We start from the raw sequence: 25,046 nt of genomic DNA, 5'->3' as shown, positions 1-25,046 counted from the left end.
TGAAATGAAAAGATGAGAAATTCCCCTCACATATGTCATTGGTTTTAAAATGATAACTAACAGCCATGGTTACCTGAGTAACCCTCCACCACTCACTGGGTGTGGTGCAGGAACACCACAACTCCTTGGCCAGCAAGTTTGAGGGTGTAGCCTCCATTAACTCTTTCAGCACCTCCTTCATGACGCTAAGAGGCCAGTCTCGTCGTGTCACATCTAGACTGAGCCCCACTGCCTTCAGTGCTGGCCCAATGCGGCTGTAGTACAGCTCACTGGGGCGGGGAACCGCAGGCACTGGCTGCTGCTGAAATGAGTCATGGGTCTAGACAAAGGAAGAAAAATTAGTCCAGTTAGTTTCAACAAAAAAGCATTTAAATTGAAATGGGGCATTTAACCATAATGTGGGGTTGTAACAGAAGAAGTGGTCGGAGGATGGCCTGGTGCAGTTTCATAGAAAAAAATTCTAGCTGTTTACATTGCCCAGCGTGCATCTACTTGTTACATTATAGCACATGGAAGAATGAAACCTTCTGAGCTTGCAGCACGGCCTCCCTCTGCTGCCAGCGCTTGTAGAGGCCAAAGAGTGGTGTGGCTCCATCAACCCACTGGATTAGTCCTGATCGGGTTCCAAGGGGGGTGACGGAGTAGTGGCGGGCATGGAAGTGCGGCTGCTCCTGCTGGTTGATCTTGGTGAACATGGTGTTGACAATCGACAAGAACTGCATGATGCGCTCATCCAAATGCAAATCCTCCAAACCTAAGACATACAAGATTCTAATCACTACTTCAATACTACCGACTCATTGATTTGTTAACACATATGGTATCAAATATTCATAAAGTGATAAATATTGAATACGATCTTGACATTTGGCTATCAATTGCACTGACCACTGTCAAACCACAGAGTCCACCGTCTAGCAGCAAAACCCTAATCTGCACAGAGATCAGAGAGACATGATTCAACCAAAAGAGGTCCCATCAATTGTACAAATAAGTTTCACAAATTTTTCTGGACAAGAAAAGGGTTCTGATGTAAAGGTATTAGCCAGAACCTCTGTAGTAGGGTTACTGAACAGTAGATATTTTGCCCGAGGACAAACCTGGGCCGCATTTCAAATAGATACAATCAATTTACCCTGTTGAAAGACTTCCATGTATCCTTGGATAGAATTGCTGCATCTATACTTGACCTTCTCCTCTATAAAGTATTGTGCACTCTTCTCAAATTGTGAACCGCTTGTATGCTTTTGATAAATCCATTTGATCTGTATAAGATCATGCATATCTCTAACCTCACTTAAGCAATAAACTTAAAGCCAGAGCTTAATGGGATATGGGTCAATATGATTAAATGGTGATACAAAGTTTCAGGGTGTCCCTAGTTATGGCTCTGTAAAGAGAAGTTGGCAAGATTTGGTTGCAAATGCAACATCAAGCAGGCAGGAGCCGATCTTTAAAGTTCTTGTTGATAATCAGGAAACCCACAGGGACCACTGCTTCCCATTTTCATACATGCAAAGGCCTTGTATAGTTTAACTCAGAAAGTTCCCCTGGCCTGTCCAGCATTTCTTGGTCATCGGGAAACAGAGCTTTTCAAGGCTATGGAGAAAATAGTTTTGTTATGGTTGGTTATAGAATGATTGCTTTATCTATGTTTAAATTAGTTAGGTACTAACATATCTGTGCACTCCAAGCCAGGCAACAACTTAAGGCAAAAGCTTGTCCACCCCAAGGACACAAACAGAACAATGTGGATAATGAAGTCGAATGCAACAAGGATTGCTCAGATCTTTATAAACAAACAATAAACAAACAGATTGCACAGAATAGGAGAGCCAGTTCCTCAGGCAAGAACTCAGCCGTTTACTTAGACATGCTGGTTATGTACATATTTTGGCCAGAGAGGACAGATGGTTTGACAAATGAGTAAAAGAACGCATATTTGTCAACCTGGAAAACCCATCGATAACAGAGAAGACCGTTCTACTGCACCAATTATGAGCCACCTACAATGCTGTCCTAAGTTATCTCCCCAGACAGCTCATTACATATCATTTAGCTGATGCTTTTAGCCAAAGGAATTTACAATACACATCCACACCCTATCCCCTGTTCAGACCTGGTATTACCATTAAGGGGCTAAACTAATCCTGGCTAGAGTGCAAAGGCCCAGCCTGAATAGCTCCAACTTCCACTTGAGGCTCAAGCTGCTTCTCAATTCACACAATTCAGCCAGGTCTAATCAAGGCTAATTCCTGCCAGGCTTTAATAAGCTTTGTGTTGGGTGTGTGCATGGACTAAAATTTATAAAAAGGCATTTTCTCCTCAGTATCAAAGACCAAAAACTTGATATAAAAAAAAAAAAAAGGTAAAAATTGAAGTTGAAGGTGCATAAATTGGAGAGAAATTTAAGTATAAATTTCAACAAAGACGGAAATCTTTGTCAAGGTAATGTTTAAACTTCCTTTTTCCACAGCTTGATAATAATAAATTAACAGTTCAACAAAAACTTTGACATGCTTAAACATTGTGACAGAATTTTTTTTCAATTAAAAGGTGTGCATCTTCACAAGCCTCACGATTCAATTACAATTCACTCGTCAAAGATTTGATGCATCACATCCTGAATTTTCTATATTACTGCACATTAGGGCTGCATCTTACTTATATTTTGATAATCGATTAATCTGTCGATACTTTTAAAACACGTTAAAACATTTTTAAACTACTTGTCCTGCTGAATGTGCCTGATACAGAGCTGTCTCCGTCACATACAGAAATACCAGCTGCACTGAGCTGAATTCATGTCTGTATTTACACTAAAGTCTTCCAGCAGGTTGTTTTTGTGCTTTAGAACATAACCACTGTAAAACAATTAGAAAATTACATTTAGTGTCTTTGTTTCACTGTTTCGTGTTCGGCGTAATTCGATTAGTTGTTGCAGCCCTACTGCACATGGTTCCTTTTTCATCAAATGATACAATCAGTCAGATAAACCTGAACTCCTTTTTATCAAGAAAGTTATTCCAAAAGGTATCAGACTGTCACTGTTATTGCACAGTTGTGCTGTAATTCTCAAAATAAGGTTTTCAATTCAAAAATCAGTCTACAAAAGCAGCAAGACCTACTCTCATGTCCGCAGCCTGTATGTGCGTTTGAATCTGTCGCTCTTCACACACAAACGTAATCTTATTTATTTGGTTATTAATCAATGGTGTTGGTTCATAAATTTGGATCATTCCAATTACTTTAACCCTGATGTCTGGCTGCGCGCGTCTCGTATGGTGTGTGTTTAAATGCGTTCCACATATATACGAGAGCGAATTAAACAAACAAAGTAAACTTTAAATAGTGTACAGGTTCTTATAATAATTACTGACTAGTGTTGGTGTGTATTGTTTAACACTACCCCAGTGGGGTAGTGGGGGGGGGGACATTCCAACAGGATACTCAACATCCAAGGTGACCAGACCAAAGTTGTTTTTACTCAGTTTGAGTTTACAGACGTAACCCTTGTTTGTATGTGTGTTTCTTACTGTTGGTACAAGCAAAGTAAGAGAGAGAGATAGAGTGCAGAGTCAGGAGGGACTGAGTGAATGGATCTGCAGCGTACTGCTCCATTATGAAGAAAGATATACCCCACAAAAAACAAAAAAATTGTGAAACTCTTAAGTCAGAGGACTTCAGCTGACTAGGCGGGCCTTCATATTTGGCTGAGGATGCATTTGTGTTCACACAGCAAAAGGAAGTGACACATACGTCCCGTACCATATCCGAATGTGGTCTGAGTGACTGGATCGCAAGATGCATTGAGGATACATTTAGGTGCATTCAGACCTACACTCCGCAGGAAGGAACGGGTTCTATGACTTACAGGTATCAACAGCCATTCACACCTTGACTCAGAAAGACAGGTCAAACATCTTCAAGAAACACAAGTCTAGTTGCCTATATACACATACAGTATACAACTGATGAAGATAGCAATCTGAAAATCGTCACAGATAAGCAGTAACTATGTATAGCTTATATCCAAATTCATTCATTTATCCAACCCATGTTTATTATAGTGAGCTGGTCTCTTACCTTTAAAAAGGTATGGGTAGTTGTTTCCATCTGATCCCAGGAAGTAGAGTTTTTTTGGCTTGGTCTTGGTGGGCAGGATGGTAATGGTGTTGCCTACGCTCTGTATGGTGACAGCATCTGATGCAGACACCTCACCTGGCAGCGCCATCTCTGTTGTGGTCATAGACAACAGGCGAGGACTGATCTCATCCAGATGAAGCAGATAACTGGATCTCTTCTGAGCACGCTGCTGGAGGCTCATCATGATCTATCCAATACACACATCATTTGGGGTCAGCTATGCAAAATGGTTGCAAGAAGGTCATATAGACATTAACCTGTACAGTAAATAGGGCTGAGAACCGACTCAAGTACTTTTATAGCACTTGGCAAATTGCTCATAAACCATCAAGTATCAAAAATGCCTTTATTTGACACTTTTAAATGCAAAAAAGATAGGAACACAAATGTGTTTAGGAGCACAGTGAAAAAAGTAGCAGTCTTACATACATATTAATACTGTGTGTGTGCGTGTAAATCAAAATCTATGATGGATTCTAGACTAATGTCTAGCATTATTAAATTTGCACTTGATTGCAGACTGCTTATACTAAATTTCACTTTCATGAGAGGCTCAACGAATATCTGTAAATTTCGGTTTAACTACAACACAAACAGTGCATAAAAGACTGGATAATCAAGTGTACTGAGTTTTGTGTGTAGTGACTTCAGGTAAACACCGTCTTGAAGAAATTAGATGAATATAGTAAAACGGTATCCACACTGTTGGGCCTTTGAGACTCAATGGCTGTGATTTAATTCACTTTGACAGGGCCACATAATGTGGAGTAACATGCCAACAGTAGTATTTCTTCGAGAGTCTTAAAATGCTTCATCTCACTATACTCTGCACAACCTAAGATCAAAGGTTATGTCAGTAAATAAAACATAATAAATCGTAAAAGTACTACATTTGTGTTATCAATTGAAATATACAAACATTTTACATGTTTTTGTCACAAAATTTAGCCGAATAAACACACAAAACATAGTAATTAAAAGATTTCCATATATTGAAACCTGAACAAAATATTTCTTAATACTAATTAATACTTTACTCTGCCCCTTTCATAATATGCAATCTCCTGCGACCAGTTAGGGACCACCCCCTCGGGACCATCCTTTTCGGAGTGTTTACGTCATTAAGGTTTGGTCAGTTTTATATGTTATAAAACGGCTCGCACACACACACACACCTGTTTGAAGGGAATCCAGCTGCTGGCAGGGTTTGCAGGGTTGGCAGGGTTTCTCAGGCGCTCCAGGGCAGAAGTGATGGCATCACCGTAAGTCTGCTGGAACCAGGTCTCATGTGGTGTCTCGGCTGGAGCTGCTGTTATGCTGCAGACGTGATCCAGGGCAAAAACCACGGGACGCATCAGAGCAGAGTGCTTCTCACGCATTATGGCAATCTTTTCATCCCTGCAGCACAACAAAGACTGTAAATAGACTTGGAAGCAACAATTACGTGGGTCCACGCAATTTAGCAATTTGAACCCCAAGTCCAACTGACCCAAAGAGACTGAAAAGCCAAGAGCATCACTAAATAGGGTTTTGTTAAATTACTAGTCTAACACAGGTCTGTAAGCTTGGTTCTGTCTGCAGAGATGAGTATTGAGTGTTTTTTGATGTCATTTATGAAAGATTGATGCCTTGAGACTAGAAAATAGAGCAAAAGATGGTAATGTTAGAACAAGGAACTGCAGTCATACTGAATAAGAACCATGTGGTAAATTAGGAAAAAAAAAAAAACAGCTTTAGAAATGCAGTCCATTTACCAAAAACTATCAGTACCCAGCAGCATAAAATCCCAAGCTGGAAACAAACCAAGATATTTGTACAAGTGGCAACGAATGCCCTTAAAAATGTAATATTCAAACAAGTGAAGTGTGGATGTAGTCACAGAGATAAAGAGAAATGACAGCAGTGTTTAAGAACAGTCAGATGACAAAAGAGTCTTTGTCCAAAGAGTTTTGCATTAGTGTTTAACAAACAGAAAATAAAGTACAATTACTCGTATAGTTAAAAAAGCAAAGTTAAAGAATATCTACTTTTAGCTGTTCATGAAGAATAGACTGAAGTCTAGGAGGGAGCTCAGCTTCTAAACATATAAATTTGTGATCCTCACCTCCGTAGTGTGTTGTTGTTCTGCACCCTCTTGACCTCATCCTCCAGCTGTTGGATTCTGCGCAGGACATGCATGTGTTGCTGTTGTAACACACCCAGCCACAATTCATCCCACAGTAACGTAACTCTCCGCAGCTCAGCCACCAGCTGCTGGACCTGTTCAGCACAAAGGACTCATTACCAGCTTTGAAAAAAATACAGTGTGAATCTGATTCAAAGGCTCGACGTGATGCACCAACACAGATATTTTCTTTTCTCTACTGCAATCTGTTAATAGGGTTAGGGCTAAAGCGCTAATGTCAGCATTTGTATTATAGGAGATGGTCGCACTGAGCCAGACCACACAGCCACAGCTTACAAATATGAACACACATCTTCCTGTACTTTAAGTGCACTTAAAAAGGTGTTAGATTAGAAGTGTTAACTCAAATGCTGCCATCTTTAATAGCTAAACTATAAAAATCCCCTGCTTTATTGGTCCACTCTCTTCTCGTCACTTCTGCTTGATTTAAAGACATTAATCTTTCAATAAACAAGGTTTATCACTGACTGTGTACAAGAACATATTGTGTAATGCTGGTTCTTACATGGTGTCTGCCTAGGACAGGTACAAACTCTGTCCATGAAACAGTTTAGAAGGTTAAATGTGTGCAGCCTCCTACCTGAAGCACCATGGTAGGGTTGGCAAAGGACAGCTTTTCCACGATCTTGCTGTAACAGTCTTGCATCATGGCTTGATCTTGACTGGAGCAAAAGGTTGCCAGCTCGTCTGGTTCTCCCTCTTGTCCAACACCCTCTGGCTGCTCCTCCTCCTCACCACCCAGGCCCTCTCCCTGCATGCTTCCCAGGAAAGTCGGCAGCGCTGATGGTAATTTGCTCCCTGTCAACACATCATTATCAATAAATCGAAAATTGACAGTTTCGACATTTGCATTGGTATTCCTGATAATTGTCATTGTAATGTGGGCAACATGGCTCAGGCGGTAGAGCAGTCATCTGGTGTTCAGGAGGTACATGGTTTGATCCCTTGGCTCTTCCACGTAAGATACTGAAACCCTAACTATTACTCATGCTGTGTCATAAGTGTGCCAATGTGTGTGAATGGATGAGTGAGACATACAACTGTTAGGCTGTAAATGTTCCAGAGAGTAGAGAAACTCTTTGCATAAACATTGGTGGTAGTCGAATTAAGTTTTTGTTTTGCCAGTGGCAGTGAAGATAATTAGAATAAATGTATTATATAAATGAGACATGTTTACAGCTGTACCCAACAGAACTTTTCCAGTCAAAATCAGATTTGGCTGTTCATTACGAATATAGTATATACAGTATGTGCAACATTTTTTGCTGACACTAGATATATATAAATCCCACAACTGGAATTTGGTGTTAATTTTGAAATTTGTTTTCTTACTGACATGTGCGCACGCGCACACAGGCGCACACTCTTTTCAAGCTATAAGCGTACCCTGAAGTACACTGCATGCTGACAAAACAAAAAAAGGAATGGTGACTTGAAGAAACTCAGTGAACTGAGGGGTCTTCGACTGATGATTAATAATCTTTGGCTCTTTGACATTAAGGAGCTGCACATTGCAACAGAATTTAACAAATACCTGCACTCTGACCCTCCCCTCCGAGGGATAGTGAGCCCACAATAGCTGGGTAGAGGATGAGATGTGGGGAGTCCTTGGCCACTCGACATAGCAGGCTGCAAATACTCTGTCGGATGTATGCCTCTGGATGGTTGAGACGGGAAAACAGCTGGGGGATGATACCTGAGGAGGATACACATTAGATAGATACTTTATTGATCCCGAAGGGAATTTAGTGTATATGTATCAGTATATAAAAGCCATAAGGTGCTCCAATCCATCTGCCACAGATTATCAGCAGACATTTGTTCTAAATATTTTGATCAGTGGTCTCAAAATGGCTATTCAGAAGAGCAGATCAAATGATACAAAATTCTATATACATCTGTTGAGTAGGACTAAGGCAGAGGAAGAGCTACATCGTTAAGCAACTCACTCTGCAGTCACTCAACTGTAACAGGGACATTACAACAACTATCCTCCAGCAAGAAACCAGAAATATGGAATTCACAATTAAATGCATTTAACACCAACTGCTGTCTATGGTAGAAGATGAAGTGTTAAGACGATTAACATGAATGGATCTGATACATGTTCTTGCTGTTCTCATATTCCAACTCAGTTACTCAGTAGTGATTCCACTGCCTGACCACAAGCCAATCATTTCATATATAAAACTGTTCTCTATCGTCTGCCTACCTGTCTATGCACCTGAAACGCATATCTCATGAACCATATCCTTATCGACTTCATAAATGTCTATTGTAATTTTCCTAAGGAAGGGCAGTGCTGCCTTTGGTGTGTTTTGGACACTTGATGCATTCAATATTAATACAAATTGAATAAACAGTCAACAAATAAATCAGTCTGTGGACATGTTGAACATGTATTCTTCAATGTCCTTGGATAAACTACAGCAGTGGAAAGTAACTAGGTCAAAATCGGCATCACATAATTTTGATACTTTAGTTTTTTTTATTTGATCACATCGGACTACCACAGACATTCACAGGAGTCGTTGGAACTGATATCCATCACGTCAACAACGTTAATAAAATCACAAATTTTCTAAGGCTGTGAACCTGGGTCTGATTGTGTCTATTGTTTAACAGACCTCTGAAATAGTCACCATGCAATGTATGAAAAAATACTACCAATTAAGTCAATCATTCAAATATATATGAATCCCAAATGTAAATAATAATAATAAAGAAAATTCATTTTATGAAAAAAATTACAAAATCTTCATTGTAGATAAACCAGGTATGATAAACACAAAGCGGAGCATTACCATAGGCCAAGCAAACAGAACACTGAAAACAGGCATGTTTAGAAAGGCACTCCACTCATAAATGTACATTACTGTAACAACTATTGCAGAGGTGACTTACCATTTTCATATGAAAACTATAAATCTAAACCAATCTTTATGGACTAAGGCAAAAACCTGTAAAGAATTCAGGTGTGGATGCATATTTTGCCGTGTGACATACCCCTCCAGGGAGCTGTAGGGGTAGAGGCTAAGCCGAGCTCAAGCCCTTCCCTCAGTTCACCAGCATGCTTCACCAGCAGACGAAGGAGACGCAGGGTTGCCATGACAATCACATCGTCATTGCTCTGTTTGCTGTTGTGATAGGACAGCAGGAGTTTAGGGTCATCCTCATCTATATGGACCTAAAACACAACACAGACAAAATAAAGGTTGCCCTTTCAACCAATCATGGACTTCAGCGGCTGCAAACTGCATCTCTGAATCTGACCTGTCCAGCATTCAGCTTCAGGAAGGTGAAATAGGCTTGGCAGGAGACCCGATACAGGCCAAAGATGCGGTCCACAACCCGTCTCCAAACACGGATCAGACCATCTGTGACAGGTTGGCCCACCTCCCCAAGCCAGGGACATGAAGCAGTCAGCTGCCGCCAGATTACGTCTACCATGTCGTCCTCATTGTCCTCCTGCTGTAGAGCCATGTCCTCATCCTGACACACAACAGAACAGTAGATTCAGAACAATCTGCACTGCAGTAACATATGAACATAGAGAAATGAGATACTTCAAAAAACACAATCTGGAATAGTAATTGAATTGAACACCACCAAAACACCCACTGAGTTGGGTAAGTGATATTCCAACACCCAACTATTCAAAATCCACTTAACAAAAACCTTTTCAGAGGAAACCGAGCTTGAATCATCCCTTTCCATCAACGCACATTTACTTATTGTTTATCTACACAGTAAAGGATTTAAAGGATCATGTTTAAGTTTGTTACTGTGTGACTGTCAGTTTCTGTGTACCTACATTTTTTCAGGATTCATATGACCTTTGACAACTGCAATCTAATCAGTTAATCTTTAAGTCCAAGTGATAACTGATCAAAATGTGACGAAATTCCCTAAAGGGAAACCCGCTTCATTAGGCCAAAACAAGTTTTGATCTCCAAATTCCAAATCAATCATCCAGGAGTCCAAGTCAACTTTTGTACTAAATTTGAAAGGACTCCCTGGAAGTGTTCCTGAGCTATTGCGGTTACAGTGACCTTGATCTTTGACAACCAAAATATAATCACTTGTAGCAATGTTAAGAAATTCAATCAGAGAATGATACAAGAATGAAATGGACAACACAAAACCATAATGCCTCTGGCCACTGGCTGTCGACGGCGTAGAGACACAAAAAATCTCTACCTGTATGCCAGTAGGACGACACATAGCCTGTCCCAGAATACCAAAGATTGTTTCCTTGTCTTCTTCGCTAGTGGTTGCTGGTAGCAGCTCTTCTACCTCCTTCTTTTCCTCTGATAAGAGAGGCAATCCTTCCCCTTGGCTGAGGAGAAAAAAAAGGAGAAATAATAGACTGTTTATAGGGCTGATGAGCATGAAAATACAATATAATGGCATCTTTGATAACAGTGTACAACCACCACACATTAACATAACTTCACAACGGAAGAATTGTATTACATTATACAAGAGAAGCTTCAAACTGGTACCTAGACATGTTTGCCAGTGGGTCCACTAACCTGGCATTATCCACCACCTTCCTGCCCCAGCGGTAAGCCCAGCTAGCCAGGGCTGCCCAGGACTTGGCCACCTCTGGAGCCAGGCTGGTAGAGAGCTGGTAGAGTTGGCCCAACACGAAGTCTGCCTCACCAACACCCACACTCACTGCACAGATTAACATGAAGCGAGAATCAATTGACAACTCGACTAATTCTTTTGATTGAAAAACACAGCCCTAATGTGCTAAGCAGTACAAGACTCATACATGGTAAAAGTACTTCAAGTAAAAAAATAACATTGTTGCAGATATTCCTGGGGCCTTTTCCACCAAGCCAGTTCCAAGGCCAGTTTGGAGCCAGTGCCTAATCTGGAACCAGTTCTTTGTGTTAGACAGCCAAGAACTGGCTCTCGGACATAAAAACTGGTTCCAGAGTGGCACCTACTGGTCTAGAATTACGAACCTAACCGCCTACGTCAGAGCCTGAGTGAAGGATTATTGTGACAAACAAGACCAACCACAACTTTGTTGTGACCACTTGTAATCGGATGTCACTGTGTGAAACATGACATTTGTGTTGGTGAAGACCAAAATATGTTGTTTTTACACAGCCTGAGCCTACACATGTATCTGATGACAGTGTGTGCTTTTCAGCACGTGAGAAAGAGGAAGAGAGCGGAGAGGAGTCAGTGGGGATAAAAGAATGAATGCACAGATATGAAGAAAGATTTTAGTAATTTAAGAAAAGTTAATCATTATGTGTTGACACCGCTGGGTGTAGAGGTCCTCCATGGATGGCAGCTCCGTCCTGGTGATGTGCTGAGCATACTTCACCACCCTCTGTAAAGCCTTACGGTTCAGGGCGGCGATCCAGCCAGTCAGGATACCCTCTAAGGTGCACCTGTAGAAATTGCAGAGAATCCTGGCATCCATGTTGAGCCTCCGCAGCCTGCGGAGGAAGAAGAGCAGCTATCTGGCCATCTTCCTGATAGAGTCTGTGTGGTTGGTCCAGGTCAGGTCAACCCAGAGGAACCCGAAGCTGCTGACTCTCTCCACTGTAGTCCCATTGATGGAGAGGGGGGCGTGTTCTAATACTTGTCTCTTCCTGTAGTCCACGATCAGCCTCTTTTGTTTTGCTGACGTTGAGATGGGGGTTGGGGACCCTGGGGATCAGGGCTCTGACCTCCTCTCTGTAGACCATTTAATGATGGTGTTGGAGCTGTGGGTGGCCACGCAGTCATGAAAATGTCTGTGAACACATCTGCCAGCTGATCTGCACACACCTTGAGAGCTCGGCCAGGGATGCCATCAGGTCCAGGTGCCTTGCGTGTGTTAATCCGGTTAAGTGATCTCCACACATCTGCCCTGGATATTACAGGGGGGCAGACGTCATCGATGTATTTGCTGATGTAGCAGATGACTGCGTCCGTGTATGTGTGGATGTTGTTGTCCTGGAACACACACCACTCTGTAGTGCTGAAGCAGACCCGTAGAGCAGAGTCTGATTGGTCAGACCACCGCTGAATGGTCCGAGTCACCGGTCTGTCACGTTTGAGTTTCTGCCTATAGGAAGGCAGCAGCAGAACTGAGACGTGATCTGATTTGCCGAATGGGGGGCGAGAGAGGGCCTTATATGCATCCAGGAAGGGATTGTAAACATGGTCGAGTGTGTTCTCACCACAAGTAAGACAGCTTATGTGTTGATGGTATCTCGGCAGGACTTTCCTCATCCTGGCGTTGTTAAATTCACCGGCCACAATAAACGCAGCCTCTGGCCGTGAGGTCTCTGTCCTCACGGCCGCATGCAGCTCGTCCAGGGCCTGATTTGTGTCGGCATTTGTTGGTAGACACACCGCTGTTATAACGGCCGATGTAAATTCCCTTGGGATATAATAAGGTCGGCATCTGATCATGAGGTGCTCCAGGTCCGGAGAACAGGCCGAAGAAATAATCTCCACATCTGAGCACCACAGATTGTTCACCATGCAGCAGACACCTCCTCCCTTGCTCTTCCCTGAGTTTATTGTCCGGTCCTGACGGTAAATGGAGACCCCCTCGGGAACAATGGCGGAGTCCGGGATCGAGGGGTCAAGCCAAGTCTCCGTGAAAACCATGACGTTACAAAACTTAATGTCCCGTTGAAAAACCATCCTGCTCTGAAGTTTGTCCAGTTTATTATCCAGAGACTGAACATTAGCCAGAAGAATACTTGGTAGTGGAGGCCGGTTCTCACGTTTCCTCAGCCGGACTAGGACGTCTGCCCGCGACCCTCATTTCCTTCGTAGCCTCTGTGCTCCAGGTACAACAGGTAAACATCGCCATGGGTATTCCCCTTTGTTTGCTGGTGGCGGTGAAAAGTGTTTTCCACCGTCAACCTGATATGCAGAAGTTGTTCTCTATCATAACGTATAATAGGGCTCGCTTGGTCAGTGTGCACAATGCACAATAAATAACAAAAAAAAAGAAAAAAGAGCAGAGCTGTGGGGGAGCTTGAGACACGGCAGCCATCCTCGGCGCCATCTTACTATCAGTAAGATGTCAGTCTGGCTTGAAGGACAAGCATATTTGTGTGTCATCGGCATAGGAATTGTATGATATCCCATTAAGATGGCTTATGACATTTCCTACTGGGAGCATGTAGAGTGAAAATAGAATGGGACCAAGAATGGAACCTTGTGGCACTCCACAACAGTGGAGCCAAGGATGAGGTGTTATTTCCAATGGAAACGGATATTTGTCTATCTGAGAGATATGACTTGAACCAACTAAGGGCAGTGCCGGATATGCTGACGCATTGCGTTAGTCTATTGATCAGAATGTTATGATCAATGGTGTCAAATACGGCACTGAGGTCAAGGAGCAGTAATACCGTGCAATCACCAGACATTAGTAAATCGATCGTAAAATTATGGTGATATTCAAGGCAAAGCCTGTACAAAAACATTGTGCTGCAGTAGCAGCTCCTCTACAGAACATATTTTTGAACTGAAAAAGCTAAATATTGTGCATTGAACAGATGCTGTAAATATGAATTGATATTAATGTGAATATTGTGCATTGAATATAGTAAGTTGCTGTAGCCCATGAAAAAGAAAACTGGTTCTTAAGAGGTTTGCAGGTTGAGGCACAAGCACTCAGTTTACTTTGGTGGAAAGGAGGTAGTAAGCAGAACCATGAGTGTGTGTTGTGGAATGAAACATGACGTCAGTTATTAACCTGCATTTCAAAAAAAAAAAAAGAAAACTTAGATTGACATTTATGAACAAATTCAGAATCGCAAAAGTGAGAGTTGTGTTCATTATGTATAAGATCTCTTCTCCCATTCCTAATATGGACATACCTGACAGATGTGTCGTATTATTCAACATCGTATTATTGTTACCTGAGGTCTCTGTGATGATGTGGGGAATGCCTTGGTCCTCGAGGGGAAGTTCGAGCAGAGCAGAGATATTCCGGCTCAGAAGTGACATGCTGCTCACAGCATTGGATGAGTTTACTGTTCCTGACTTCTTTACCACCTACACAGAAGCATAACAAGGCCTTAAATTCTATTCTTTTCTTTAATAATACCATCCTGTGCATAACTAGTGTAAAGGGAGACTTGATTTAGGTAATTTACAGGTTCAACATATTTCTTTGAATGCCTAATAGAACAGGTTTACCTGCTGTAATGTTCAAAATACAATTGTTTACTGTTCACTGCCTCAGAGCCTCTTTTCACCCTCTCTCTTAGCTCTGTGACCTCCCACAAAGACCAGTCAATTCTGATTGATCAGCTGCTTAGAGAACATATCACACCCCTTACCCAGAGGCTTGCTGATGAGCTTCAAACAACCTTGTAGCTAGAGTAAAAATGGTGTCGGTTCTGATGTACCAATTTAAGTCAAAGTAAACGGAAGTCTAAGTTACATTTTAAAAGACTCTTTTCCAAAATAAAGCAAACATTGCAAATTAGGTATTACTTCTACATGTATGAAAGAGCAATGATAAACTGTAGGAAAGGGACAATCCCAAAAAGCATAATTGGATCACTTGAAATAAGCAAAGCAGTGTGTAAAAAATATGCCAATCATTGCTTAGCATCTTTAACTCTTACAAAAAAAAAAAAAAGAGTAAAAACATTCTTCCAAGCACAAAATGCCTTATCAATGAATACTTCAGCAGCGGCATGTAGGTTACATTTTAAAATATTGAAAATTAAACCAAAGTCAAGTTGCAGTTTTACTGATTGGTAAGCATGCCTGTTTAAGCTGAGGTGTCATGTCCTTCCAGTCGGCCAACAGCCATTTGCAGAGTGTCAGCAGTGAGCGGCACGCAGCACCTTCATTCTTCTCTACATGGCAGTAGGACAGAGCAGCCCCGCTCAGCATCTCCATGGCTGTCATGGACTGTCCTGCAGAGACACAGAGGGCTTAGAAGAAGCTTAAGACTGTATCCTGAGCAACATTATAAACACACCGCAGAGATATAGTTGGTTGTGGCAACTGGCACATGGAAATTAACTTCATGCCGTCTTCATAAAAGCAAGTCAGCTTTATCTTAAAAAAATAAAATCAGTCAATAAAAACTGCTATAAACTATTGCTCCAATTTCAGTTCACAGCTTTTGGATGTCTCCTGCTCCTCACCTGCAGTTCTCAGGACTTTGGCTTTTTCAATCTGCAGCTCTGCTCCCCATTTTTCCCCTAGGGTGCCCTCAAGAGTAAGACGCCTGAAGGTCTGGCTCAATTCATCCTGCGGCTTCTCCTCTTGTGTTCCACCAGCGCACTGGCTAAGCAGACGGGACGCCAGGGAAATGTTACCTTTCTTCCGGGCAAATTTGACAGCTGTCAGCCAAAGCTCCACAAGATGGCCATCTATGGAGGAAGAGTAACCTGAAGAATGGAGAAATAGAGAAATCTCTGAGCTTTACAAAGACAAAGTGATTTCCTCCATAGGCCAAGATAAATCCTTGTCCAGCCTCAGAGTCTTGTTGTTCAGGGTTTGTAACCTCATGGTTGAATGTACTTATTGTAAGTCGCTTTGGATAAAAGCTAAATGAAATGTAATGCAACTTATTTTTCTGTTCACCATCATTTTAAGACAGTGTAAAGGTATTGCTGCCTTTTTCATTGCTTTCCATTGGTGTTTCAACAAGTGGCTTTTATTGTGAAGACGTTATTGTAAAAGCAAATGCTTCAACCACTTCAAAACAATAGTCAAATGCCCCTATTAATAATAAAACTTTTGTTTCTGTGATCAATCTTCCAGTTCACACTGGTTATAAGATTCATAAAGCATTTCAAGTGTTTGTGATGAAGGACTGAATGAGATTCCTCATCTTTTTTTAAAACGAGAAGAAAACAAGATGAGGCTTTAGTCCTCTGAAACAGACTAGGACACATAAAAAGTGTGTGTGGTAAGGTCACAGTACTTGCGTACAGACAACTAAAAAACAGTGGATTTCGCCAGTGCAGAGGAATAAACTGGTAGCGGATGCCAACAAACAGTATGACAAATTTGATCAGCCAATACACCTACTTCAGTCTCAGATATTTACCTTTGAGTTTCTGGAGGAGCTGTCTTTGGAACGTGGTGTATCTGAGGGCCTGAAGGAAAGGCTGGATGTCCTGTTGCTTACAAGAGCTCAGAACCTCACTGCATAGAGGAATTACACAGTCCTGCAAAGAACACACCAGCTCCCAGCTTGTTTTATTTTGTCAGCACAATCATGAAGTTTACTTAGTAGCTCTTTTTGCACCCATTTAGTTTAGACTATGTCTACCTCTAAACAAGCCAACCATGGGAGACATTAATTCAACACTGTCATTACATATTTAGTGACGAATTAAGGATATGTGTTTGTGCTCTTTTTCATAATATACCTTTATTTTGTGATGTCACATTCTTATTGTTAATGCATTAAATTCAGATGACATAGGTCAAATGAAAAGTGTGGGTGAACATACTTCTTGTCCAGTGAGGGTGTTCTCCAGGGTGGCAGTGCAGTGCAGTTGTAGGGTGGGTAGAGTAGGCAGGGCATCAGACAGAGTGAGGGTGGACAGGCGAAGAGGACCCAAGCAGATTCGTCCAGTCTGTTTCAGGCAGCGCACCAATGTGCTACAACAAAACCAAAAGAGATTTGATATTGGTTTGACAAAAGCACGATTAACACATCTATACTTTTGTTTTCGTTTTCTGTCACGTTATGAATCTGATTTCTTACATGTTCAATTTCTTCCTTTCTTTAAGTAAAATTGTGCTTTATAGACAATAATAAAAACTTGTTATTTTTATCATGCTGACTGTAATTATTATACTGGTGGAATAGTTACAGCGGTTCTGCATGATAATTCAGATTAATGTCATATTTCCCCAACCTGAGCTAAATTTCCCAACAGTATTTACACAGCAACAATGACAAAAAGGTCTTCGTGGGTACCTGGATCCCAAAACCCTTCAGGACCTGGCAGTGGTTTCTGTTTCCAATATTTGAGGACTGTACTCACTCTGGACTGGCTGTTGTCCTCTGCTCCTGCTGTTGATTGGCTTTTGACATGGCACTTACAGCACTTCGAAGAAGCTGCACCTCAATTGCTCTCTGCAGCTCAGTTGGATCTGGACTCATGGAGGGCAGAAGCCTCTTCAAATCTGACACACACACACACACACACACACACACACACACACACACACACACACACACAGTGTGAGTCTAACACTTTATTAAATTAAAAACATACATAATTCTAACATTCTAGTAGAAGTGAAGAAAAGTAGAAGATAGTATATAGTAAATCTGTTACCCAGCTTATCCTTGTTGCCGAGTGAACTGTAGTCCTCTCCGGGCAGCAGCTCCAATTGAGCCCCACACTGTGCCAGATCTCCCTCCTCAAAGCGGCTCAGAGCCTGGATGTAGTTGAAATCTGTCCTAAGGTTGATGCTGATGGGGTTGGGGGAGTTCTGTTTGAGGGCATTGACAGTGGCCTGCCACTCCTTAACCGAGGCCCAATCACTGAGTGCCACATAACATTGACACATTTTGTTGGCCAGGAAGTTGATCACCTCAGGAGAACACTCACTGGATTTCAGCAATACAGTCTTCCTGCTGTCACCTTCAAAAAAAGCATTTAAATTAGGACATGTACGATTCTGCAGTACATTATGAATGAACTGTTCAAACTTAGTGCAGGTTTTGAGATTTACAGGTATTTAAAACTACTTCTTAAGAATATATCAGAGCACCAAAGGAGCACGGCAAATGTAACTAAAATACAGTCGCACAAGACTAAGATAAAGAGTCCTATAAAACAACTATATGATTACACAAAAAACATGGCCATCAATTAAAAATTTTGCAAATGGCTGAACATACACAAAACTGTATGCCTCACAACTCATTAACTCCACATAAAATATTTACTGTTAATAATTATTAAACTCATTTAAACAATGTGATATGTTTGATTATGACTTTTAACAGAATCAAACTAGCTGATCTGGCTTTGCTCAGATTTGTCGAGCCTGACACTCGCTTGTTGCTGCTTGTGGTTACATTTGTTTTATATTTTTACATATTTCCTTCTGTTGAGAGCAAAACATTAGAACCTGCCAACTGCTGCTGAACCAACTGATGTAATGGAGATATTAAAGATTCATTATCAAAATTTAAATAGTGCATATTTACATTGCTTTATAGATATTCATGATGAATATCACTGCTTTTTAGCAACACACGGATACATTTTAGGTTATCAATTACCTCTCTAACAGCAGTGTAAACTTTGAACACAAGCCTGTTCTCAAAGATTGATTTTTGAATTAAATAGAGATGTGTTGAGAACCTCAATTAGAATTGACATAATGACTTAGGTGCATATACAAATTGAATTAATCAAATCTTATGGCAGGTGGACTGTATTATAAGAGATGGTTACCATTGCTGCTGTGCTTGGGGCTGCTTGTGTTGCTGGAAAGTTTGAGCAGGCAGCATTCAGAGCTTTTTATGCTGCAGTCCATCCCTGTAGCCGCAGAAAGCTGATCCTGATACTCCAGAGCTGCCTTCTCAAATCTAAACAGTTATTATTTAGCAGAGGACAACCAAATAAATGAACAGATAACATGTGAATGGAAAGGATGTAGCAGAGTATTCTGCTGAGCTACAAGAATGTCTGGTAAAGATGGTGTTGCTTACCGTCCCTCAGCCTGCAGAGCGACTGACGACAACCAACTCAGACTCCTGCCATTGGTGAAGAGGCTCCAGGCTGCCAGGCCCTGGATGGCCTCAGGACATCGCAACTCACACAGAGCCTCCACCAGTAATGTCAGAGGAATCTCCACCTCTGGACCCTGAAAAGCACACAAAAACATGCTTAACATGGAATGAGATGATACTGTCAAATAATGCAGTATAATTGGGTACCAATTATATACAAGAGACAGGCACATAGAGGCAACAGAGGCTCCAGCCAGTGTCCATTGCCTGCTGCTTATCAAAATGTCTGCTACACAGAACATTTGAAAGTAGAGCATACGTGAATCACTTGAAAGCTTCATGTAGCAATGTATATGTACTGACCTGGGTGCTACTGTTTTTGATCTCTGTAAGCAGGTCAAAGCCATGACGAATGGTAACTGCCGGTTGACCAGACAGGAGACCAACCCTCATCAGTGCCAAGCGAATCCTTGTCAGCCAATCTTGGCAGGTCTGACGGTTGGTGTAGAAGAATGTCCTGATACCCTTAGACATAAAAAAGAAAAGATGGATTCATCATATTATCTAGATAATACTAGTTAAGGGGGCAGTTAAACTAGTTAAGAGGGAAAGCTTGGTTTTAGAGTGCCCTGTGGACTCCACTGATGTAGATGAGAGGAGGATGTTAGCGAAGCTGAAATCCATCATGGACAACAGCTCTCACCCCTTTCATGAAACTGTGGCAGCCCCAAGTAGCTCTTTCAGCAGCAAACTGCTGCACCCACAGTGTAAGAAGAAACACTTCCACACTGCTGTCAGACTCTCAGTGCATACTATAGCACTAGCAGGGATACTTGTAAGTTTTCATGAGAGATGCAGCAGTAACTAGGAAGAGGATAACAACGGACATTTAGGCGAAAAACATGGTGCAAATGAAGCCGTTTCGAGTCTATACAGACACTTGGATGACCACGGCAAGAGTATGGATGCATTTTGTGTTCTTTTCTGTGGTCGCCATTTACTTCAATTGTATTGGATTTGGCTGCAACGCTGTTTGCCCCTGAAACACCAAGAGTGTTTTCTGGACTCAAACACTTCAACCCCCCCTACATAGGCATAGTGCTGAGTAGATGAGTGAATTTTCATTATGGGTTAACCATCCCTATAAAATGATTGGGAAAATGTTCAAATCTTCAAAAACCTACAGCTCTTTGAAAGGTTTCTAGTTCTCCAAACTTTGTCAAATTTTTGGAATAATAAAGTTTTATGCATTTTCTGAGAGATGTGTGTATGTGGTGAGTCGAGTGGGTGACATAATCGCCCGGAGGGTGGCTCTTCAGCTTTTTTCACTCCACACAAATTGTGTAGATAAATCGGTCCTAAATCACATAATGTGCTGACTGAAGCAATATGACATAGGGTTTTTTCATAGTGACAATTAAATTAACCAGAGGAACCTTCATCAGCTCCATAAACTTTAATGTTAAAAAACTCTCCAGCTCCAAAGCAGAATCAGAAATGTGGCCGACATTAAAACTACCATCTCTCCGTCATTTTCACAGTATCTACATGAATCTAACATATCTGTGTTCAGCAAAGTTAACAGTGGAAAACCTTGTCAGTATAATGTACATTTCTTGTGTTATTGCAGTTTGTCTGAGAGCTTCCTCAGAATGATTTCTCTGTTAACAGTGCAGCTCTGAAAGGATAAGACACAGGTGCAGCCAATCACGTGGTGTAGAGACACACACACACACAAATACGGGCTGCACGATATTAGGAAAACATGCGATAATGTTTAATATTGCGATGACTTGCAATAAATAAACAAACAGTCCCTGGCTACAGACACAGAGACCACGGACAGCTCCACAACTGGGAGAAGTTGCACAGCCCACCAAGTTTGGGGCAGACACCAGGGAGCCATGCACAGCTTCACTATGTCAACTCAGTGTTAATTTAGGTTTTTTCATACATGTTTGAACCCCAAAGTTTTATTTATTTTTTACAGTTTTTAGCGTCAGAAATTTATCATTCCTTTCTGTCGCCATCATTTGCGCTGTGTCAAGTCAAACAGAGAGCGCGCCCCGACATCTCCTCCAGCTCTACATTTACTACGTTTATAAAGTCTGTTGCTTTTATCCAGACTGAGTTTACACATGTGTCCGATAACTGTATGTATGTGTGTGAGAGAGAGAGAGAGAGAGAGAGAGAGAGAGAGAGAGAGAGAGAGAGAGAGAGAGAGAGAGAGAGAGAGAGAGAGAGCGGCTGATGAATGCGGTGCTCTGAAGAAAGATTTAACTCATTAATATAAGTTTCAATCATTATGCAATGATCGGTGTTAATACATTTAACCTGTATCGAGTCAGAGACATCAGCTGAGACGCTGTTACTTTCTAGATTTTATTGTCCCCTTGGGGAAATTAGTTTTCACAGCCATTTTAGTACAGATCAACACAAATAGGCACATCTGAACACAGGTAGGACAGTAAAACACATTAAACATAAAACCATAAACCCATACATGACACATTCACCGTGACAGTTTGTTTAGTGCTGCAATGGCAGCAGGGACAAAGCTCCTGCTGAAACAGGGCCTTCTCCATTTAGGGGTTCTGTACCTCTGTCCAGATGGCAGTAATGTGAAATGGTGATTGAGAGGGTGGTCGGTGTCATTTGCTCTGGCAAATGCTAGTTGTGTGATGGCTCTTTTGTTCATGTCTGATATTTTGGGTGTGGGAAGGCTGATGATTTTGGATGCAGTGTGTGATGCCGGTGAGTTTGTTTTTGTTGGACACTGAGCAAAATGTAGTAACAGTACAGCAGTATGGGTTGGACTATGCTTTTGTAAAGCAGCACGAGGTAAGGGGCAACAGACAGTGCTCTAAGTTTGCAAATAGAATGGAGTCTTTGCCATGATCGTTTGTTGATGGAAGTAATGTGCTGATCAAATTATTGTCGAGTCCAAGGTATTTGAAGTTGTCAACCTATTGTGTGTGTGTGGGGGGTGTGTTTGATGTACTAATGACCAGTTCCTTTGTTTTGTCAAAGTTCAGCTATAAGAAGTTGCTAATGCACCACTTTGTGAAGTGGGAAATGGAGTTATGATAGGTTCTAACAAAGCTATTGTCACTGATTAATCCTAGAAGGTGGCAGTGTCATCAGGGTTTTTGAAGTATGTGGTGATTCAAACTATGCAATTTCCGCCGCAAACTAAAAACACACCTCTTCCGACTATACCTTGAATAACATTTTTAAACTAACAATTTAGTAGCACTTAAATGGCACTTACTTATAGCACTTTGTAGTTTTGCTTTTTTGAAGAAATTGTACTTTCTTGATTCTTGTTGTTCTGGGTTTGTACCCTCATGGTTGAATGCACTTATTGTAAGTCGCTTTGGATAAAAGCGTCAGCTAAATGAAATGTAATGTGATGGGTGAGGGGCTGGTGCAGTCGTTGGTGTAGAGTGTGTAGAGGCCTGTGGTCTGTTGTTGAGGAAGTTGTGGATCCAGTGGATGAAAAGTGGAAGGATATTGAGGTGGTGAAGTTTTTCAGATCATCTGGTGGCATGGATTGTATTGAATGCGGAGCTAAAATTTATGAAACGGATCGTAGTGAAATTGCCTTGTGACTCCAGGTGTTGGAAAAGGAAGTGGAGGAAGCATGGCACAGTGTCCTCTGTCCCTCTTTTGGCCCTGTAGGGCGAACTGGAGGGGGTCCAGCTGTTATTGACGTAGATGCAGACCCCACTGCCTCTTTATTTGCCTGACTGCCTGGTTCTGTCTGCCTGCAACATGGTGAAATGATCGAAATTGACCTCGAAATCTGAGCAGGCCTCATGGAGCCAGCTTTCAGGCAGGGTGATGATGCAGGGATCTCTGAAGGCTCTATCCCCCTGACACTTGGCATGCAATAAGTCCATTATATTCCGGACGGAACATACATTTGCCAGTATGATGGAAGACGGAGGGGATCTGAAAAGAAGCTTCCTCAGTCTGGTGAGTACACCTCCTCACTTCCCTCTCTTATGTGGTAGGATCAGCAATTTGGGAATACTTGCTGATTTCGTGTTGCAGAAGAATAGTACAAATAGTAGCTGGAGAAGATCGCTTGGCTATATGTGAGTGGTCTGTAGCCGTTAACCTCTGGTTGCAGCAGTGCTGAGCTGTTACTGATGATCCAAAGGACCATAGGTGTAATCATGGGCATCGCCTGGCTTGGGCATCCAGGACTGTAGCCCCGGACGCGTTTTCTTTAGCCCCGTGTCATTTTCAGTCGCAACTTTCACCAGTACGTCACTTCGCAATTGAACATCAACCAGCAGTGAATGCGCCTGGTCACACTGGCAGCGTGATGCAGATCATCTTGGTTTTCATTTCAGTGCCCAAGTAATCAAATTAGAGCGTCCAAACTGAAGGCGTGAGCAGCGCGGCTCAGTCGCTGCTGTGTTGTCGTCGTTGTGAATGCATCTGAGCAGAAAATCTCCTACTAAAGTTTTTGCACCATTTTGGTGGGGGGGGGGTTTTCATACTACTAGACTGCTTGGATTTAGGCTGAGTACATTAAGCACAAACAGTAAGCTTCTTTGCTAGAATACTACTGTATCTGCTGTCGTAGGTTAACTAGCTTGGGCCGTTTTTTCTTACAAGCACTCGAGCGTGCTACTTTTAATCAACTCTCCTCCTATCTTCACCAGAACAACCTTCTTGATCCTCATCAGACTGGTTTCAAGGCAGGCCACTGAACTTAGACTGCCTTCCTTGCTGTCTCTGAGCAACTTCACACTGCTAGAGCAGCCTCTCTCGCCTCTGTCCTCATCCTTCTAGACCTTTCTGCTGCATTTGACATGGTGAATCACCAAATATTAATTTCCTCCCTTCAGGATCTGGGTATCTCAGGCTCTGCACTCTTCCTGCTCTCAACCTACCTCAAAGACTGCACTTAACAGGTTACTTGGAGAGGATCTGTGTCCGAACCTTGTCCTCTCACTACTGGGGTTCCTCAAGGTTCCGTCCTGGGTCCTCTCCTTTTCACTCTGTACACCAACTCTCTCGGCTTTGTCATTCACTCAGATGGCTTTTCCTACCACAGCTACGCAGATGACACCCAACAAATTCTTTCTTTTCCCCAATCTGAAACGCAGGTAGCAGCACAAATCTCTGCCTGTCTGACTGACATCTCTCAGTGGATGTCCGCACACCACCTGAAAATCAACCTTGACAAGACCAAACTACTTTTCCTTCTAGGGAAAGGCTCTTCCACCATCGACAACTCCGTGGTAGCCCCAACCCAGACCGCAAGGAACCTGGGTGGGACACTCAACAGTCAACTCTCCCTTACCGCCAACATCACTGCAACAACCCGCTCATGTAGATACATGCTGTACAACATCAGTAGAATACGTCCCCTTCTCACTCAGAAGGCGGCACAGCTTCTGGTCCAGGCTCTGGTCATATCACGCCTAGACTACTGTAACTCCCTCCTGGCTGGTCTGCCTGCTAGTGCCATCCGACCTATGTAGCTCATCCAGAATGCAGCAACTTGACTGCTCTTCAACCTACCTAAGTTCACTCACACTACACTGCTCCTCCGCTCCCTTCACTGGTTACTAGTGGCTGCTCACATTTGCTTCAACACACTAGTACTTGCGTACCTTGCTGCGAACAGATCGAGCACAGTCTACATCCAGGACATGGTCAAACCTTACACCCCAGCCTGCCCACTCCGCTCTGCATCTGCCAATCCCTCACTGCGAGGGAAAACTAGCGACTTAACCTTAGTGTCTGTCATCGCGACGACAATGTATGGCGAGAATATGAGGCACTTGCAGCCAGCGCTAGTGAGGAAACAAAAGGTCAAATAGATTGTCAGTGCAGCAGTGCCGCGAGGGGAAGCAGAATCAGAGCCATGCTCGCCGCCGGCTTCAGCTCGGTGTGTTAGGCAGGAGCAGGACCGGGCCCCGACTGGGCCAGCAGACACTCAATTAGAGCCATCTTTCTCTCCGCGTGCCTCTGGCGAGCCTCCAGCCA

At 42.3% G+C, this 25,046-nt stretch overlaps 1 protein-coding gene across 6 annotated transcripts in view; it reads right to left on the bottom strand.

The window, feature by feature from the left end:
- smg1 (SMG1 nonsense mediated mRNA decay associated PI3K related kinase) overlaps positions 1–25,046 on the bottom strand; it is a 79,254-nt gene that overhangs the window by 23,489 nt on the left and 30,719 nt on the right. For 4 of the 6 annotated variants that reach the window (XM_047343825.1, XM_047343826.1, XM_047343827.1 and 1 more), the window contains 21 exons: positions 19,401–19,562; positions 19,017–19,171; positions 18,760–18,893; positions 17,629–17,937; positions 17,332–17,473; positions 16,792–16,942; positions 16,383–16,503; positions 15,472–15,717; positions 15,086–15,237; positions 14,227–14,362; positions 10,837–11,011; positions 10,532–10,670; positions 9,605–9,823; positions 9,338–9,518; positions 7,866–8,027; positions 6,912–7,129; positions 6,251–6,405; positions 5,322–5,544; positions 4,087–4,333; positions 525–754; positions 74–319 (listed from right to left, as the gene is read on the bottom strand). In XM_047343825.1, the coding sequence (XP_047199781.1) occupies positions 74–319; positions 525–754; positions 4,087–4,333; positions 5,322–5,544; positions 6,251–6,405; positions 6,912–7,129; positions 7,866–8,027; positions 9,338–9,518; positions 9,605–9,823; positions 10,532–10,670; positions 10,837–11,011; positions 14,227–14,362; positions 15,086–15,237; positions 15,472–15,717; positions 16,383–16,503; positions 16,792–16,942; positions 17,332–17,473; positions 17,629–17,937; positions 18,760–18,893; positions 19,017–19,171; positions 19,401–19,562 (3,903 nt within the window). The remainder of the gene's footprint in view (positions 1–73; positions 320–524; positions 755–4,086; positions 4,334–5,321; positions 5,545–6,250; positions 6,406–6,911; positions 7,130–7,865; positions 8,028–9,337; positions 9,519–9,604; positions 9,824–10,531; positions 10,671–10,836; positions 11,012–14,226; positions 14,363–15,085; positions 15,238–15,471; positions 15,718–16,382; positions 16,504–16,791; positions 16,943–17,331; positions 17,474–17,628; positions 17,938–18,759; positions 18,894–19,016; positions 19,172–19,400; positions 19,563–25,046) is intronic. The other 2 variants (XM_047343828.1, XM_035180830.2) reach the window with 2 other exon arrangements.

The sequence above is a fragment of the Hippoglossus stenolepis genome, chromosome 16, assembly GCF_022539355.2.
Source record: "Hippoglossus stenolepis isolate QCI-W04-F060 chromosome 16, HSTE1.2, whole genome shotgun sequence".
NCBI classification, from domain to species: Eukaryota; Metazoa; Chordata; class Actinopteri; order Pleuronectiformes; family Pleuronectidae; genus Hippoglossus; species Hippoglossus stenolepis.
This window is presented reverse-complemented; position numbering and strand designations above follow the sequence as displayed.